This window comes from Egretta garzetta, unplaced genomic scaffold (assembly GCF_000687185.1).
Source record: "Egretta garzetta isolate BGI_Z169 unplaced genomic scaffold, ASM68718v1 scaffold45, whole genome shotgun sequence".
In the NCBI taxonomy this organism is placed as follows: domain Eukaryota; kingdom Metazoa; phylum Chordata; class Aves; order Pelecaniformes; family Ardeidae; genus Egretta; species Egretta garzetta.
Window position 1 is genome coordinate 9,562,906 of NW_009260028.1, and position 16,536 is coordinate 9,579,441.

A 16,536-nucleotide genomic window follows, 5' to 3' on the forward strand; every position below is an offset into this window, starting at 1 on the left:
AGTTAGCAAACAAATAGCAATAATACACATGTTATATGTTGTAATTAATATTAGAAATATATATAACAATATATTACATATATTACTATGATATATTGTATTCTGTTACATATATTACTATGATATATTGTATTCCATTACATATATTATACACTTTTTCAAGTTAATCCTCTTCTTCAAAAAAATGTGATGATTTGTAACTTTAGCGTTCAATTTTTTCATCTTAATACGAAAAGCCTGGTTTAAAACGTGTGCATGAAAACAGCACCGTGTAAAACAAAACAGTAAAATGTTACTGAAACCCTTCCATTTCCATTCTTTAGCTCTCATTTTAACTGTGCAGCCTTATGGGGTTTCCTCTCATATTTAACGAATGATGAGTGCTCTAAGGCTACACGTCTATTCATACGACAATGTGAATTGTTCAGGAACTTCCAGCAGCAGGGTAATACAATATACTATAAGAGTTCAACGTGGGTTAATTGCTCTGCAAAACGGGTATCTTTTTTTTATGACTCAATCCCCTTTGGGAATGCCAAACCTCCCCCTGCACTGACAGAAACCATGCAAGCGGGGGGCCCACTTCACTAACAGGAAGAAAATCTACTAATTTTACATAACAAAAAAATAAAGAGGAACATATTTTGCCTTCAATTCCATGAAAAATCAGACACACAAGGTGCGTGACAGGAAAATAGGGACCTAATTGTTTAGCGCCCTGAAGAACTGTTCACAACAGGTGGAAAGAAAGGCACGGAAAATTGACGCAAAGGAGATGACAAATCCTAATACAGAAATCCTTCAGCAAGCATGTAATGAAAAATGGTATTGCAGAGAAGAGTCTGGGAATGGCACAGAACCAAATCAGTGCCAAAAACTTCCGAATTCCTCCCTTTCTGCAGGCGAGGAAGGGAACAGACTCTTGGCTGTATTACAAAAATTCCTGTATGATCTTTTGTTATCAGGCTGAAGGACAGCTTTCTTTAACACTGGATGATGCAAAACACTACCAATAAGTGAATGGAAGAATAAAGTATGAAATACTATATGTGTGAAACTAAATTAGCAAAAATTACTGTTGAAATTAATTTGATTTGATTTAAGGGAAACAAACATTCTGTTATTTGAGCTAATCTTTGTCACCAAAGAAAGGCACAAAATATTGAATATAAAAAAACCCTTGAGGAAAACAAGCACAGAAGCAGCTATTCCAATGCACTAACTTTCTTCTTTCAAGAATAAAAAGCCCTTCAACCCTATAAATAATAAAAAAGGAAGTTTAAAAGTTAGTAACTCCAATGATGTAAAGAACAAAGGAAGATGGGATGATATCAAGGCTAAGTTAAGTGAGAGGGATATAGGTTAAAAGCATAAAATGCCTTAAAGAGCAGGACTATTGCCACTAGTATCTAACTTTATTTTTTAGGCTAGATATACATCAGGCAAAGCATTCATATCCCACACTACAGTTTAACAAACAGAACCAAGGGACCTAAGCTTTTAAAAGCAATATGAACTATTGTGGGAGCTCTCTGCATAAAGAAGTACTCATTACCCAAACTGATAAAATATTTTTGCTTATGTATCTGTAGAAAAGATTACATACAAAATGCATACACCATTTAAATGCAACTGACCAATTTATCAGCACACGTTTTTTTAAACATCCAACAGCAACATCTATTTCCTGAGAGAAAGGCATCCTTCCTGCCCACCATAGCATCTTCTAGCTCTCCAAAGCACATTCTTGATTGAGAAGGGTGTAGGGGGGTAATTTTTACAAACTGTTATGTTGGTGATAAAGTATTTATTTATAGCAGAATATTAATGTACTAGGATAGTCTCAACACACTGAAAGACTCTTCGAAGACTTTGTACCCCAACAGCCCATACATCTTCAAGAGAGGAAACCACAAGGCCAGTGATGTTGGTTTTGACTATTGCAGCAAAACGGCTTTCTCCACCCATCTGAGTGTAGATTATGAGACATGACTAGCTAACGAGTAAACATAGCTTTTAAGAAAATGGTCAATCAAGTTGAGCCAACAGTTGCAAGAAGAATAAATCCGGCTTGTAGTTACAGTCCTAGTGGAATTCTGAGGCAAGTATCTGAGAGGGGAGGCTTTAAACAGGTACGCCTGGTGACGGAACGAAAACAAGCACTGTGACTGTATGGCATATTTTGCAAAGGCTACATTAATACCAAGTTTCTATCTTCAAACCACATTTCAACCCACTCCCCACAACTTATCTGATTTCAATCTGTTTTTTAAAAAAATATGGTTTAAGCAGAGAGTAAGGGAGATCACTGAGGTGCATGGAATGACTAAACATGAGGCCACTGTGTTTACATAGAGTAAAACATCACAAGAATTTGAAAGAAAAAAAAATCACTAAGTACAAAATACAGTTCGTCAATCTCAACTTTTTTGCTTGTGCCTCTGAAATGCCATTCCGACCTCCTTCAGCTATATGCTACTCTTACTTTTCACTAACTCATACCTGCATTAGCACCATGCATATTTGAATACAACTAAAAAAAGAATTTTAAAATAAAATTAATCTTAATGGTCACTTTCCAAAATTAGAGCTGTAGTACAATTTTTAAAAATTCAACAATATGAATCTAGAAAAGCATAAAGAAAAACTAAAAGGGTACCAACAATGTAAAGGATTTTATTTTTCAAATCTTTTAACTGTTTGGAAATTGTTTATTCGAAGCTGACATTTTATTTAAATATCCTACTCAGCAATTGTGAAAACAACTTCAACCTACATTTCTTCTCCACTAAAATTCACCATTTTTCTGTCAAACTCTTCCTAACAACGGCACTTTTTGTGCTTCTTAAATATCAGGAAAAAGGGATCCACAATGGTATTTCATATAGAATATATCACATGTTGGCTTAATCACATATAAATCAAATCTTATGCCAACTAAAACATTAAAACAGGATATAAGGTGCCAGCAAAGAATAAAACTAAAATGTATATCTAATTAACTTTTTAATGAAATGCTTGTGAAACCATTCCAGCCAATTAGAGTGTGCTAGAAATATTTATCAGTCTCAAGTCTTGTGAGTCTTGTAAGTATACCTCTACAATGTAATACTTGTATCACTATACCAGATGCATCCTCAAAGGTAATTGTTTCATCTTAAATCATGCAATCCCAGACATGCTCTGAGGAGAGGAGACAGAGAAAGTGGAACTGCTTCTGGCAAGGTTAACCTGTTCAGGGGGCATTAGGATCTATCTTTGAAGAAAAGGTTTCTGAAATGAAACTTATAGGAAGAATTTCCTTTCAGAGAAAAAACAAGGGAACTTCTCATCTTTGGTAAGGATTTTAAATTTTAGTTTAAGAAATAAAAATTGAAATGCTTTTTAAAACAGTCTCAAATGATTAATATAAATCTTTTAACATGGAATCATAAAAGCAGTATTGATCACTTAAAACACTACGACATTTAAACAAATCTTTATTTTACAATTAGACTAATGCCATTTAATTTTAGATACCTACAGGTGAATTCACACTTCGTTTATTACCTTAGGACACATAAATGTACACCAGTGATAATACAGTGTGTGTGTTAATATGCAAACCACCAAGACCTGCCATCTGGAGAGCTAATGAACAATCAAGGGATCCCAAATTAAACTACAGAATTTTCCCTTAGAATCTTTAGGACAACACTGTCAAGTTCAATCTATTCACTTAGCCTCCAGAATCAATTTTTCAAACTTTATGACAGGTCTAATAGTTTCCACCTGTTTCTCTTGCTTGACTTTTGACTGGCACGTTACCAGCCAGGGTGGAAATGCAGACAAAGACCCCTATTAGGCTCCGGCTGTTTCTCTACTGTGAGGTCGCTCAGCCATTAAATTAGTTCCAGCCTACTTTCTCCTTCCATGTCTTAATTTTTGGGGGGTATGAAGGTTTGGGGAAGTAGAAAGGAAGAGAGACAAAAGTTTGACATTCAGTTGGTGGGAAAGGTGTAAGAAAATCTAAAGCCAGGAAAGTTAAATGCTACACTTATTTATAATTTACTAACTAAATAATTTACTAACTAAATTTACTACTAATTACACTAATTAAGTTCTTGAGGTGTCTGTATCATATTTTCAATCATCACAAACTTGGTAAAATTTGAGAGACCCAAGAGAGTCTATCATGTGACATGTGCTTATTACAATATATGATTACATAAACATGGAATTGCAATTTTTTTTCCAAGAATCACGAATGATCAATAGGTACCTATTTTTTGTTCAAGCAAAGAAACTCTTTTTTCCTGAGATATGTTTTCCTGACATTCAGAATTAGCAATTAGAAAAAAGTTAGATATGTATATCCGATCAAATCCATATTGGTTCATTTGGAAGTACCTTAAAAACCTGACAACCTTTTTCTTCAATAAAAATTACCTAATAGGTATCTGCATCAATTTCTAGTGATTTATGAAATGTTATCATCTGTGAAGTCTCAGGGTACTTTGCTGCACTGCAAATCACATGGGCTACATTATTCTATTATCCATGACAACTAAGTATTTACACTAACAGCAATCATAATATTTAAGACAAAGATTTTAACTTATTGAAACAAAGGTCTTTCTGTAAGATAGATTTAAGTGTTCAAATTACAAACTGTCTAGCATCATCTTCCCAGTATAAGCTACTTAGAGCCGGGACTTCTAGTTCACATCTTACCTGAACACTGACTACCTGAGCTGCATTATGATGGGGAAAATCTCGAGGACCCACATCTGTAAACACTTCATTACATTTGGGCCACTTAATGTAAAAAAGCAACCTGAGTGCTGAAGACTCTGCTAGCACAGCACTTCAAAGATAAGAGAGTAAACGTTCTACAGTCACTGAAAAACCAAGAGCCCTTCTCTTAGCTCCCTTGCCTTTCTTGACAATACAATCATATATAAATTGGCCAGACATGATTCTATTTAGCTTGTGATACCTAAATTCACAAAACTCTGAATTATATACTTAATCTTACCAGTATGTGTGAATAATTTTACTGAGAACCACCACCAAAACCAACTGTCAGAGAAGAAAGGTCTTGACCTATTGAACTATCACTTTGTAGGTTTCTTCACAGTACTTCTGCTTTCAGTCCAATGGGCTGAACATGCTCTGAACACTAAAAATTAAGAAGCAAATACTACAAATGCTTCTATAAAATAAGTCTTTTCTTTGTAGCCTCTTATCGAACTAGCATATCTGTCTATGTCCAAAAGTCATTGCAAAATCAGTTGCAGTATGAAGATGTAGATCTGGGGGAAGGGAAGTGGCAAAATTAGATAGCAACGTTTTTTTTTAATAGGTGTGCACAGGAATACATATGCAAACACAGATAATAGCTTGGAATTAAAATATTTGTATTTGATTCCAACTGCCTCTAATCGCAGTATTTTAGCACAAATTATTTGTAAATTCTATCCCAGTGTCAACTGTAAGACTACAAACTGATTTACTTTAATACTATTATAATGCATCCTCATTCACAGATTTTGTTTGCATATATTCTAAAATAAATCACCTTTATTACTTGCAAGAAGGCATATTCTCTAACTTATACTGGTCTCAATTTAGGCTCTCTAGCTGAGAACTGAAGCTATTATTGTTTGTTAATTAATCAGTTACAATAACATTCAGGATGATTTAACTGATAATGTTGATTTTAAAAAAAAAAATTGAAACAAAATTCCCGAGGTTATTTTCAACAGTAAAATTAATCTGCAATTTCTGCAGATAAAGTAACACTGATACTCAAAAGTAGCTGTCAAGAAGAGTTATAACTGCAGGTAGAAACACACATAGAAAAATCTGTCCTGAAGAGCAACAACTTCCCAAAGACAGTTTTTTCCATCGGACTATTTCATGAAATGTAACAGTAAAGTCTTTGTACATAGACTCCAACCTAAGATTTAGTAACTGCGATTTTCATATTGCTTAATCCCATTCAAAACTCTGATAAACTACCCTCTCAAAGCTACCCCACAACTCATTCACAGGGTCATCTATGTGATGATGAAAGAACATCTAGCATAACCCTAACCGATGTTTACAAAAACCCAACAAACCCCTAAAGGACGTTTTAGCGAAATATTCAGTAAAAGGAACAAGAAAAAGCAGTAATGATAAAATTAAGGCCACAATCTACTTGGTAGCACTTTTGTCAAATAACTAGCTTAGAAAATAACTAGTACTAGAAAATGCATATAATCTCCTAAATATGCATATTTAAGAACTTAAACTTCCCTATGGTGATGTTCATGCTTTGCAAGAGGAATAGTGATTAAACTCCACTGCCAAGTAAAAAGTTGTCACACTTATATTTTCCCACCTTTTTATGGCTTAGTATTTTATACATTATCAATTAATATTTTGTGAACACAAAGATCTATCTTGTGTCCTATCTAGAAGATAATCAGCTTTTTTTCACTTTGGCTAGCTTGCAGGCAACAAACCTACCAAAGAGGAAAAAGTTTCTTTCTGAACATTGTGTTACTATAATGGCAAATTCCAGATCAGAAAGCTTATTCGATATGGTGTAGATCACTATCTTACCCATCTAGAAGATTCATTGTTGTTGTGGTAACTTCAGTAAAAAGAACAATCTTTCCAAGCTTCTTTGTTTGAAGATTCTGTTGATATGTCTTCAGGCTGAAATGTTCTGATGAGAAGCTTCCCACCTCAGTGATGACTTGCATGAAAGATGGAGTTATCTCCATTTTCGATTCCCAAGATGTAACAAATTTAAGAGACACCTTGCTGGATGGTTTTAATCCTTCAGCATCTACACTTCCCTCAAGCCATTTCAGAAAAGCAAGATTGATTTCCTGTGGGCAAGGGAAATAAAATAAGGCATAGAAATACAGACTGCTACACATGAAGACATAAAAACATTCTTCTGAGAACATTTTTACACAAGCAGTCATCTTTCACTTCAAAATAGAAATTTCAACTCAATTTCCTCTTCAAAGATCAACTTCTGCTGCTTGTTCTATTCCAGCCTGGCCTGACTACTTGGTACTCTTTCTAGACCTGAGATCATGCTCCTTTGCAGATGAATTATGTAGACACCAAAGCATGAAACGCACACATTTGTCTGTATTATGCAGGTTTCTCAACATGCTGAGTTTCTTTGCTGGAAGCCCTTTAGTACGTCACTAAGACTCGATTTGAAGAATAAAACAGCAGCTAAGAAAAATATTTACTGATTTCTCAGCAAAATAACTGCTAAAAGGGCTCATACCTTCAGCTAACGGAAGCTTTGCTACTATAGACAATTAATGCTGTTAATTAGTTAGCTAAAAGAGAAGTATGTAACTTGAAAATGCACACAACTAAGGAAATTCTGCTACATGCAGTTGTATGTATGCTCTGTTGTCATTGTGCCAGTCAATGGCACAGCTACTACACATTTCTGTGCAAAAGATTTAGAATGTGAAATATGCATGTACACGCATATATATTTGTATATAACTACACACCAAAACTTTGATTTTTCTCTCCTTTATTTTCAGCTATTTAGAAATAAATTTTTTTTAATGTGAAATTAAAATATTAACTACTAGGATTATTGTACTAGTCACCTGTCTGGTGACTCCCTGAACCAGTTGTTACACATTCATAGAACTCTTTCTGGAGATATTTAATTCTATTTTGAGAGATTTGACAGGAAATATTAGCCATGTCTTTAGAAACAGTAAGTTAAGAGCCTATGAACACAGATGCTGGGGCTTCTTTGCTAAGTCTGTAGCTTAGATTTTGAAGAGCTTTCCTAGAGACAAAGCGGTCTTTTATATGATATACAAAACCACAAAAATTGTGTATTCTCTTCTATTGAAAATAATGTACTAGTGATTCTTGCCCTCAAATTTTTAAAAGGAAGACATCTGACTTTTAAATAAAAAGCTTCTAACCAAATAAATGCCTCTCCTTCCCATTACTACTGTATCTGGGAACTGGAATACAAGTGTTTCCTACATGAGTGCTGAAGACAGGACTAAGTTCTCTTGCCCTTGAAGATGTCCCTGAGCTCCTACCTAACTCTTTAAAACCCACAAACTGCAATTAAGAGCAAACTTCCTATAAATAGTTACCTATCCAAGGAATTACTCCAATTTTCCAAATCCCATTGTTATATCTTAAGAAGGAATGAGAGAATTGGTCTGTTCCTAACACCTTTCTATAGATTTTCCATCCTCAGAAACTACACATTAACAAGTTTCACATGGACACTGCTTCTTGTGTGATGTTCTTTGTATGCTGAATGTTAGCAGACTTACTGGTCTGCAGCCCTGTACTACGAGTAGCAGAGCATAGTGCAAAGACAGGAATTGCCTCTTCCCAACTGCAACCAGGCACTAGCTTCTAAGCCCCAGGACGAGCTAAGAGTGACTCAGTAGCTAAGTATTAGTTACAGAGAAATTACTTCTCATTTCTTGGTTTTCTAAAGCTCCATCTAAACACTTTCCATCTAACTTCTTGGATAAAACATACTTTAAATATTTTTTTTTCTCTTTTTTTTTTTTTTTTTTTGCACATGCATGGTAAATGATGATGTGGCTTTAGAGGTTTTATGAGCGTTTCTTTGACTTGATCTGCATGAAGCACTTGTATCTTCACTTAGTGTAAAATCATAGCTTTGACAGACTGCTGCTGAATTCTTTACACACTATCCGACTTGTTTTACACTCACGCACACACAGAGTAACTTATTAGCTGTAACTGATATTTAGAAAAATTATAGCTTTCATTCTTGTGAGGGACCATATGGAAACTGTGTTTAATCAGAAAGTGCATTTTCCTATTGCTTTCCAAACACAGAAATTCACTTAGCATAATTGAGCATGCAAGTCCTAGACACGAAAACATAATTTTAATTCACATAAGGACAGGTTTACAGACTTACGGAAATAGACATTAAGTTAAAAATTAAAGGTGCTTAAAGTATTATTACATTCTAAACAAACAATGAAAGTGCTCGATACTATGCCTCAAAGTCTGGTGTACTTCTGCCACAGCATGCTTTCTGAAAAGACTGAAACAGCACACATTTATGTGTGATTTTATGTTGTTACAAATACACCACACAATTCCTACCATTTATCCTCTTGAGTATGTACTTTCTGGTGATTTTTCCCCCATAGGTTTTACATTTACTTCTTGGTTTAATTTTCTTGTTTCTAACGCATACTGAACCATTTAAGAATTCTTACATGTGTATAATTATGAAGCTAATTTTCCCATAATGTACACGTTTATTGAGCTGATCAAAAATATAAACATGAGTAATACATAATCAAGAACAGCATTTGATTTTTAAAAAATCGTAAAAAATGTTTTTACATTTTTAACAAAGCAAAGTTTCAGGTGCTGTCCAAGTACATGCTAAAAGAATTAATTTTCACTGTAAGAATCTCCTTCACACAAAGTTACAGAAACACAGATGCTGAACCAATGCATTTTGGTCCCCACAATTATACCGGCACACAGAAAAGTACATTTTTGTATAATGAAATAAACATATTGTATTGGGTCTGGATGAGATGGAGTTAATTTTCCCCATAGCAGTCCTCATAGTGCTGTGCTGTGCTAGAAAGGTGTGGGTAACACACCAGTGTTTTGGCTACTGCTGAGCAGTGTTCCCACAGCATCAAGGCTCTCTCTCCAACATGCCCCCCTCACCAGTAGGCCGGGGGTAGGCAAGATCCTGCAAGCGGACATAGCCAGGACAACGGACCCAAACCAACCAAAGGCATATTCCATACCATATGAGGTCTGCTCAGCAATAAAAGATAAGTGAAAGGAAGGTGGGTGGGTGCATTTGTTACTACATTTGTCTTCTGGAGCAACCAGTATGTGTACTGACGTCCTGCTTCTCGGGAAGTGGCTGGACGTCGCCTGCTGATGGGAAGCAGAAAATAAATCTTTGGTTTTCCTTTGCTTCCCTATGCAACCTTTGCTTTTACTTTATTAAACTGCCTTTATCTTGGCCCACGAGTTTTTTTCCATCTTATTTTCTCCCCCCGACCCCGCTGAGGAGGGGGAGTGATAGAGCAGCTTGGTAGGCATGTGGCGTCCTGCCAAGGTCAACCCACCACATATACACAAGAAGTCAGGGTTAACTTCTGCTTCAACTCCATTCGAAAGGAATATAATCATGTCAGAACCTGAACTGTGCAATTTGTTGCCAAGTTCAGGATTCAAGCTTTGAATTCAAAACCTATCCCCAGCTGTGACCGCCGTTCTGCAGCAACCTCTGGTGGCCATTTAAATGAAAAGTGTTGGTTCAGGAACTGTCTGGCCTTCCACACCTCTGGGACCAGATCAGGTGTGTCAAGCAAGGCATCCAACACAAGGTAAGGGAATACCCAAACTCCTGGCCACTGCTTATCCTGACTGTTATCAGGATCCTAAAACATGCAGGTGCAAGCTTTAAATGAGTATGCAATCAAAAAAAGCTGTAGCTGTTACATATTCAGGCACCACCACCACTATCTGCAGCTACTTACACATACAATCATACTAAAATCTGTATTATGCATAGTATCAGTAATATACTTTGTAAATATAATAACTATACTTGTTTTAGGGTGGCACAAATATAACAATGAAATTGTTATTCTTCATTACTGCATCAGTTTTGGATAGGAGAACTGAAGTCAAGCCAAATCTCCTATAAATCTGTTCATTTTTCAAAAAAACATTTTATATGTACATTCTCTAAAGCAAAGATATTGCCTTCCTTCTTAAAGAAAGAATGAAATTTGACTTGTCAACCAACTTGTCACCAAGAGAGTTAATCCGCTTTTCACAGTTAAAATAATCAACTACAAATTTAATATTTATAACGAGAAAATGTTTCTACCCATATTTTAAATTGTAAAAGCACAATATATTTTCAATGCATTGTAAAAAACAATTACCAAAAGCAGAAAAGCACTACACTAACAGGAACTACCCACCACTTCTCACTAAAAAATTCTTCCCCAGCACTCCAAAGCACAATTTAAATCCTCCCAGACAGAAGCATGCAGAGAGATGAAATTACCAAGAAGTGACAGCCTCACTGATCGGATACCCAGGGACAAAGAGATCAGCCGGTAGAATTGTGATTGTCAGACTGAAGGCGTCACTAAATGGAAAGTTGTTCTGAGCGGGCAGGGAGATACAGTGCATGTTAATTCACAAAATTCATAGAAATAGGGAGTTACGCCACTGCTTACTACATATTCTCAGGTCCTCAAGTGACCAGCACAAAGGTTTGTTAGGGGTCACAGTATCAAGGAATGCAGGTCTGACATTGCAAGTTGTTGAACGTAAGTTTAAATGGTAACTGTAATATAAAGAAGGAAGAGTAAAAGCTGTATTTGATTTATGATTTAACAACTGCTTTCTATGATTTTAAGAGTTTGGTCAGGTGTGTGAAGAAGCTGGTACATAAGAGACATTTTCTTTTGCTGTTTAAAATTCTTTTTATTTTCATAATCATTAGTTTCACTTTTTCCTAATGCTTACTTAGTGGTTGAGATTGAATAAAAAGGAGAAAAGAGGGAGACATAAGAGACAAAAACCAGCTGCATATGGACCCTTCTCTGTTATAGTATAAAATAACAGAAAATTACAGCTCCTGATGGAGAAGATTTTATTTGCACCTGGGCTCTATCAACCAATGAGACTTACGCACAAAGCACATGAACTTTCAGTTATAACAGTTCAAAATAATCCCAAATCCAAGACTTTACTCTTACATTCTATTTATGTATATAATTTTGATGTATTTTCTTATTTTTATATGTATGTTCATATACACACACAGATATATGCAAGTATCTCTCTCACTGGGCATATTTGGGAGCTGCTCTTTTCTACCAAACTCTGTGATAATAGATCATAAACTCTGTATCAATGGAGTTCTTTGTTAACACAAAATTCAGTCACAGCCTAAATCAACTTGGTTTCTATTAAAAAACATGGAGGCAAAACTAAATGAAAGCTAAAAACATAATACCATAAACCAAACAAACATTTTTACATCAGTCAGCTCTCTCCTTTCTTGGGAGGAAAAATGAGAAAATTTTAACTACCGATGCTCTAACCAATGGCTCGATATTGTGACTATAATATAACACTCTATGTTAGCTGTTGCTTGTTGAGGAAGTGAGGCCAAGCATTCACTTTCTGGATATACAGCTAGGATACGATTTAACAATTTTTCTCCTTCCTTTGCATAAAATAATTTCCAATGAACTACCTCTATTTTTGCTTCACTATACTTTAAAAAAAGTTTGCAGTTGATGTATTGATTCATATATTATCAGTTGATGTACTGATTACATCACATATGCATATATGTTTATTAACTGCAAACAAGTAAAGATTACAGAAGCATAAAGTACCAATCTTTCAGAGCATGAATAGCCCGTTTGGAACATAACCACGTTTATAGACATCGCACCTTCAATATGGCTAAACCTGCTTTTTTTTTTTTCCTGAACTGGCTGTTTTCAAGTAAGTATTATTTAGTTCAGGTATGACCTTCAATGGCTGTATTTCATATGAATTCTGTAATAGCACTGATAGCAAAGAACACATTTTAATAAAGAGTGCACAGCATTTGGAATCAGATTTCAACTTCAGAATATAAAAATACACACATGCATAGACATATACACAAAAAATATATCCTCCTTGTATTACACAGCTTTGCTCAACAGCACTACAAGTTTAAAGGTGTTAAATTAGCCACTGGAGAGCTTCCATAGCATCTCCTGAATCCAACAGAAACAAACTGAAGTCCAACGTGGTAGAAAGCAGTAGGCTGGCGCCAGCAAGAAACACATCTACTGTGGCAACTCCAGCCCCAAAAGCTAGCGACTTAGGAGGCCAGGAGCAGGAAAAGTCAGCTATTAGCACAAGAGGGCAAGGTTTTGGCAGACATTTCTGGCTAATGAGGCACACAAAATGCTTTTCTGATGCTGCCTGTGTTTTTACTTCCTGTAATAATGCCATGCTTTGAGATCTGAAGCAGATGACCTTTTCATAGCACAACCATAGCCCCAACTTAAAATCATGTTCATACTCAGTCAATATAGAAAAATGCTATAAATAAATATTAAAAAGCACCCAAAAAACTTACTGTAAATATACAGAAGATGCAGAAAAAAAGTGGTTATATACCATCTTCATTGCTTTCAAACCCTAGCATGTATATATTACCTTTTACTGAGGCTTTGTAAAACAATTGATAAATACTTAGTATCACAGCCATTCATTAAAAGATACTATTTTCTTTTAGAAGGGGGAGGAAACCCAGTACGATGTCTTTCTCTTTAAGAAGACTGAAGAAAGGAGGAAAAAAAAAAACCAAAACAAAAACTTGATAGATCAGATGAGGAAAGAAGATAATCTCTTGGCCATCACAGGCTTGACAGAAGAACATGAAGAGGATGAAGAACAGGTCAGCTCTAACCTCACCCACAGAAACACTCACAAAGAAGGGAGAAAAGTTGCTCTTCCCTCCCAAGAAAAACAACAATGGCAGTCAAGTTGTAGAGGCCATCTTCTACTAGTTCAAAAAGCAGGACTTAGAAAAGGTGTAGATAGCAGATGTACTGTTTGTGTTTGTGTGTCAAAGCCAGTGTCTCTAACGAGACAATCCAATTAAGAGATTTCATTAGGTAGGCATAATCATTATTTCAATACTGTTCAGATGTCGTTAATATGTAATAACATTACCAAACTACACATCAACACCTGGAGTCCTGAACAGTTGCCCCTTTATACCCGAGTGTGAGCTTGAAGGTGGATTTTGTAATAACTGAAACAAAAAGGATAAACAGAACTGTAAAACACAAAGGCTATTTACAACACATTCAAAATCTGCTTTGAAATATATATGCAAATGAATTCATTTTCAGAAATCATATTTAAAACTTTTTGCTTAATATTAACTGCTTATAATTAAAGTTCAGTCCCTTCTCAAGGAAATAAATAAAAATTGAGCAGGCTAGATAGTTTCCCTCCACAGGCCCACTGGCTGATTTTAATCTATCTTCAGATTACTTACAATATTTTTATTTGGTTTGCACATTTTATTAATAGGAAGACATATTTTAGCCAAGGACACTCCTCTAGGCAAAGTCAAGGAGAATCTGTGCATCTTTATTTAGCACATAGAGGGACATTATTTTCATGACTCTGTGTTTTAGTTCGTAGTATAAAAATCTTTGGAAGGAGAGAAATCCCCAGTTCTCCACTCCCTCCTTTCCCCATCCCCCAAAGAACTTCATAAAGATTTTATTGTAGTACAGCCGAGGTGCATTCTCATTTCATGTTCTCATGAACTTTTGTAGTTATTTGGCTGATATTTGCTATGCATTCTCAGGACACTACATAACTAGGAAATCTGTTTCAGTTTATTAATAATCTTTTTATATTTTCTAAACCCAGATATGGTGCAAAACATGAGTTGATTGCATGAAGTATGGAAGGGCATTTAAAAAGATGGCAGGGTTTGATAACTTTTTAAATTCACAACCAACTGGATTTTTAAGGAGTCTCTGGTGGTTTAGGTAGTTACTTTAGTCTGCGATGTACTTTCTTCAGAGAAGCAGAAAAAGCTAATCAATTCTGAAAGATCATTCCAGAGACCAAGTTCTTTATTTTTATCTCTACACTTCAGTGTGTTGTTTTTAAAAACAAGTATTACATTACATAGACAGTTACACCATGCATCATCTCAGCAGTATGGGGAGTAGAAACAGTCACATATAGAAGTAGATCCATTTTGCCCACTGATATGTGGAATACCTAGTCGAAAAAAGGGAAAGTTTTTTAACAAAGTGTTGTGAGGTATCCTTATTCTTTTTATTGCAGTTACATTTCTTTGAACATGAAGCATCTTAGATTTCAATCCATTCCCAGTCTACACGTCCAGCAACTGCTCATAAATCTGTGCCTGAATTTGAATCCAAAATTAAATTTAGCTTTAAAAAGCACTGTATGTAGGCAGAAAATTAATTTATCCAATGTGCAGCAGTCCATTCTAAAAACAGGCTGCAGGGCCCAGGTCAGAATCCACCAACTAATGAAAAATACATCAGATGTTACCTTCTGTAGAGAAGAGAGTGCTGTCAATAAGGTTAAAAATAACATAAAAAGAAATCAACTAGCAATGAAAAGGAAAAACGGTTTTCATGTCAAGTTTTTTATATCGGTATCTCTCTGTTGTTTTTAGCACAGTGTTACGCTTAGGTATTAGGTTGCTAGAAGGCACATGCTATCATTCAGTCATGCAAAACAAATACAGGAAATGAGGCAATCGCATTTTTTCTTTATTGTTATATGCAAAAGGAGTATCAGAAATTCTTAAAGGGATGGAACAATGAAAAAAAAAAAAAAGAGTGAATGCATACTGCTCTAAGCAGAAAACATTTGTTTTGATTTCTCAGTTTTGATTAAGTACTACCATTTACGGTCCCTGACTACGTAACAGCCTTCACAGCCGCAGGACAAGGCTAGCTACAGAAAGCCCGGCTGCGCTGTCCTCAACGCAAACCAGAGCAGAGGAACAAGGAGGACAGCAGAGCAATGCTGTAAGGTGCATCCTGGCTTTTGCTTTTCTTACTCAGCTGTGACAGAACAGTCTGGAAGCAATCTTCCCAGCAGCTGCTCTCATCAACAAACTGTTTATTGTAAGAAAGTGGCTGGGTCAAAGGCTAAACGTCATCCAGAACTGAAAGCGTATCTTTAAAAAAACCTGAAGCTGTCCATGCATATGAAAAAAGCACATTACATATGAAAGAGAACCATATTCCATTCTGAAAGGCCAAAAGTCTGCTTCAACAAAAACTCCTTAATTTGCTGAAGCAGTATTTTAAAATGTTGCACTAATTTAATGTGGCTTGTGCCGATTTTGAGTCCCATGCAAGGTTTCTAATAAAAACAGAAGTTATGTAAAATTCAATCTGTGTTTTATGGTAAAAAATATAGAGTTGTATTAAAAAATATTCTTAAATATTTTATTAACACTGAGTAAGTTAGCTCCCTATTCACATACATCAACAACAAAATGAGTACTCCTCTAATACAAATGCACCATCAACATGTTACACGAGTTAAAAACAGGTTTAGGCTCAGTACTAAAAAAAAAAAATTGCAGGTTTTATGATGCAGGTAGCAGAGCAAGATGACGTACTAAACGCGTGCGCATTAAATCCTTCGCCAGCACTTGCCAAGTCAGTTTCAAACCTTATTTGAAAACTTTTGAATGCAATAGACCATATTCAGATGTCAAAACCTCTTCCAGAATTCCCAGCTCTGTCAAGAATCACTAAAGGATTGAATTTAACCAGGTTTTAAGCCAAACATACTTTTAAAAAATTGTAATCACATGTTACCATATAACTATATTTAAGCACATGAACGCACACACACAGAAAAAGAAAGGAACAAAGAATGTATGCATCAACCCCCCTCATATTTAGCATCATTTAGTAACAT

At 35.5% G+C, this 16,536-nt stretch overlaps 1 protein-coding gene across 6 annotated transcripts in view; it reads right to left on the reverse strand.

The window, feature by feature from the left end:
• HLCS (holocarboxylase synthetase) overlaps positions 1–16,536 on the reverse strand; it is a 124,351-nt gene that overhangs the window by 73,263 nt on the left and 34,552 nt on the right. For all 6 annotated transcript variants that reach the window (XR_004842302.1, XR_004842301.1, XM_009640989.2 and 3 more), the window contains one exon: positions 6,592–6,863. Coding sequence is in view for 4 of the 6 variants with exons in the window: in XM_009640989.2 (XP_009639284.1) it covers positions 6,592–6,863 (272 nt within the window). In the remaining 2 variants the exon portion in view is untranslated. The remainder of the gene's footprint in view (positions 1–6,591; positions 6,864–16,536) is intronic.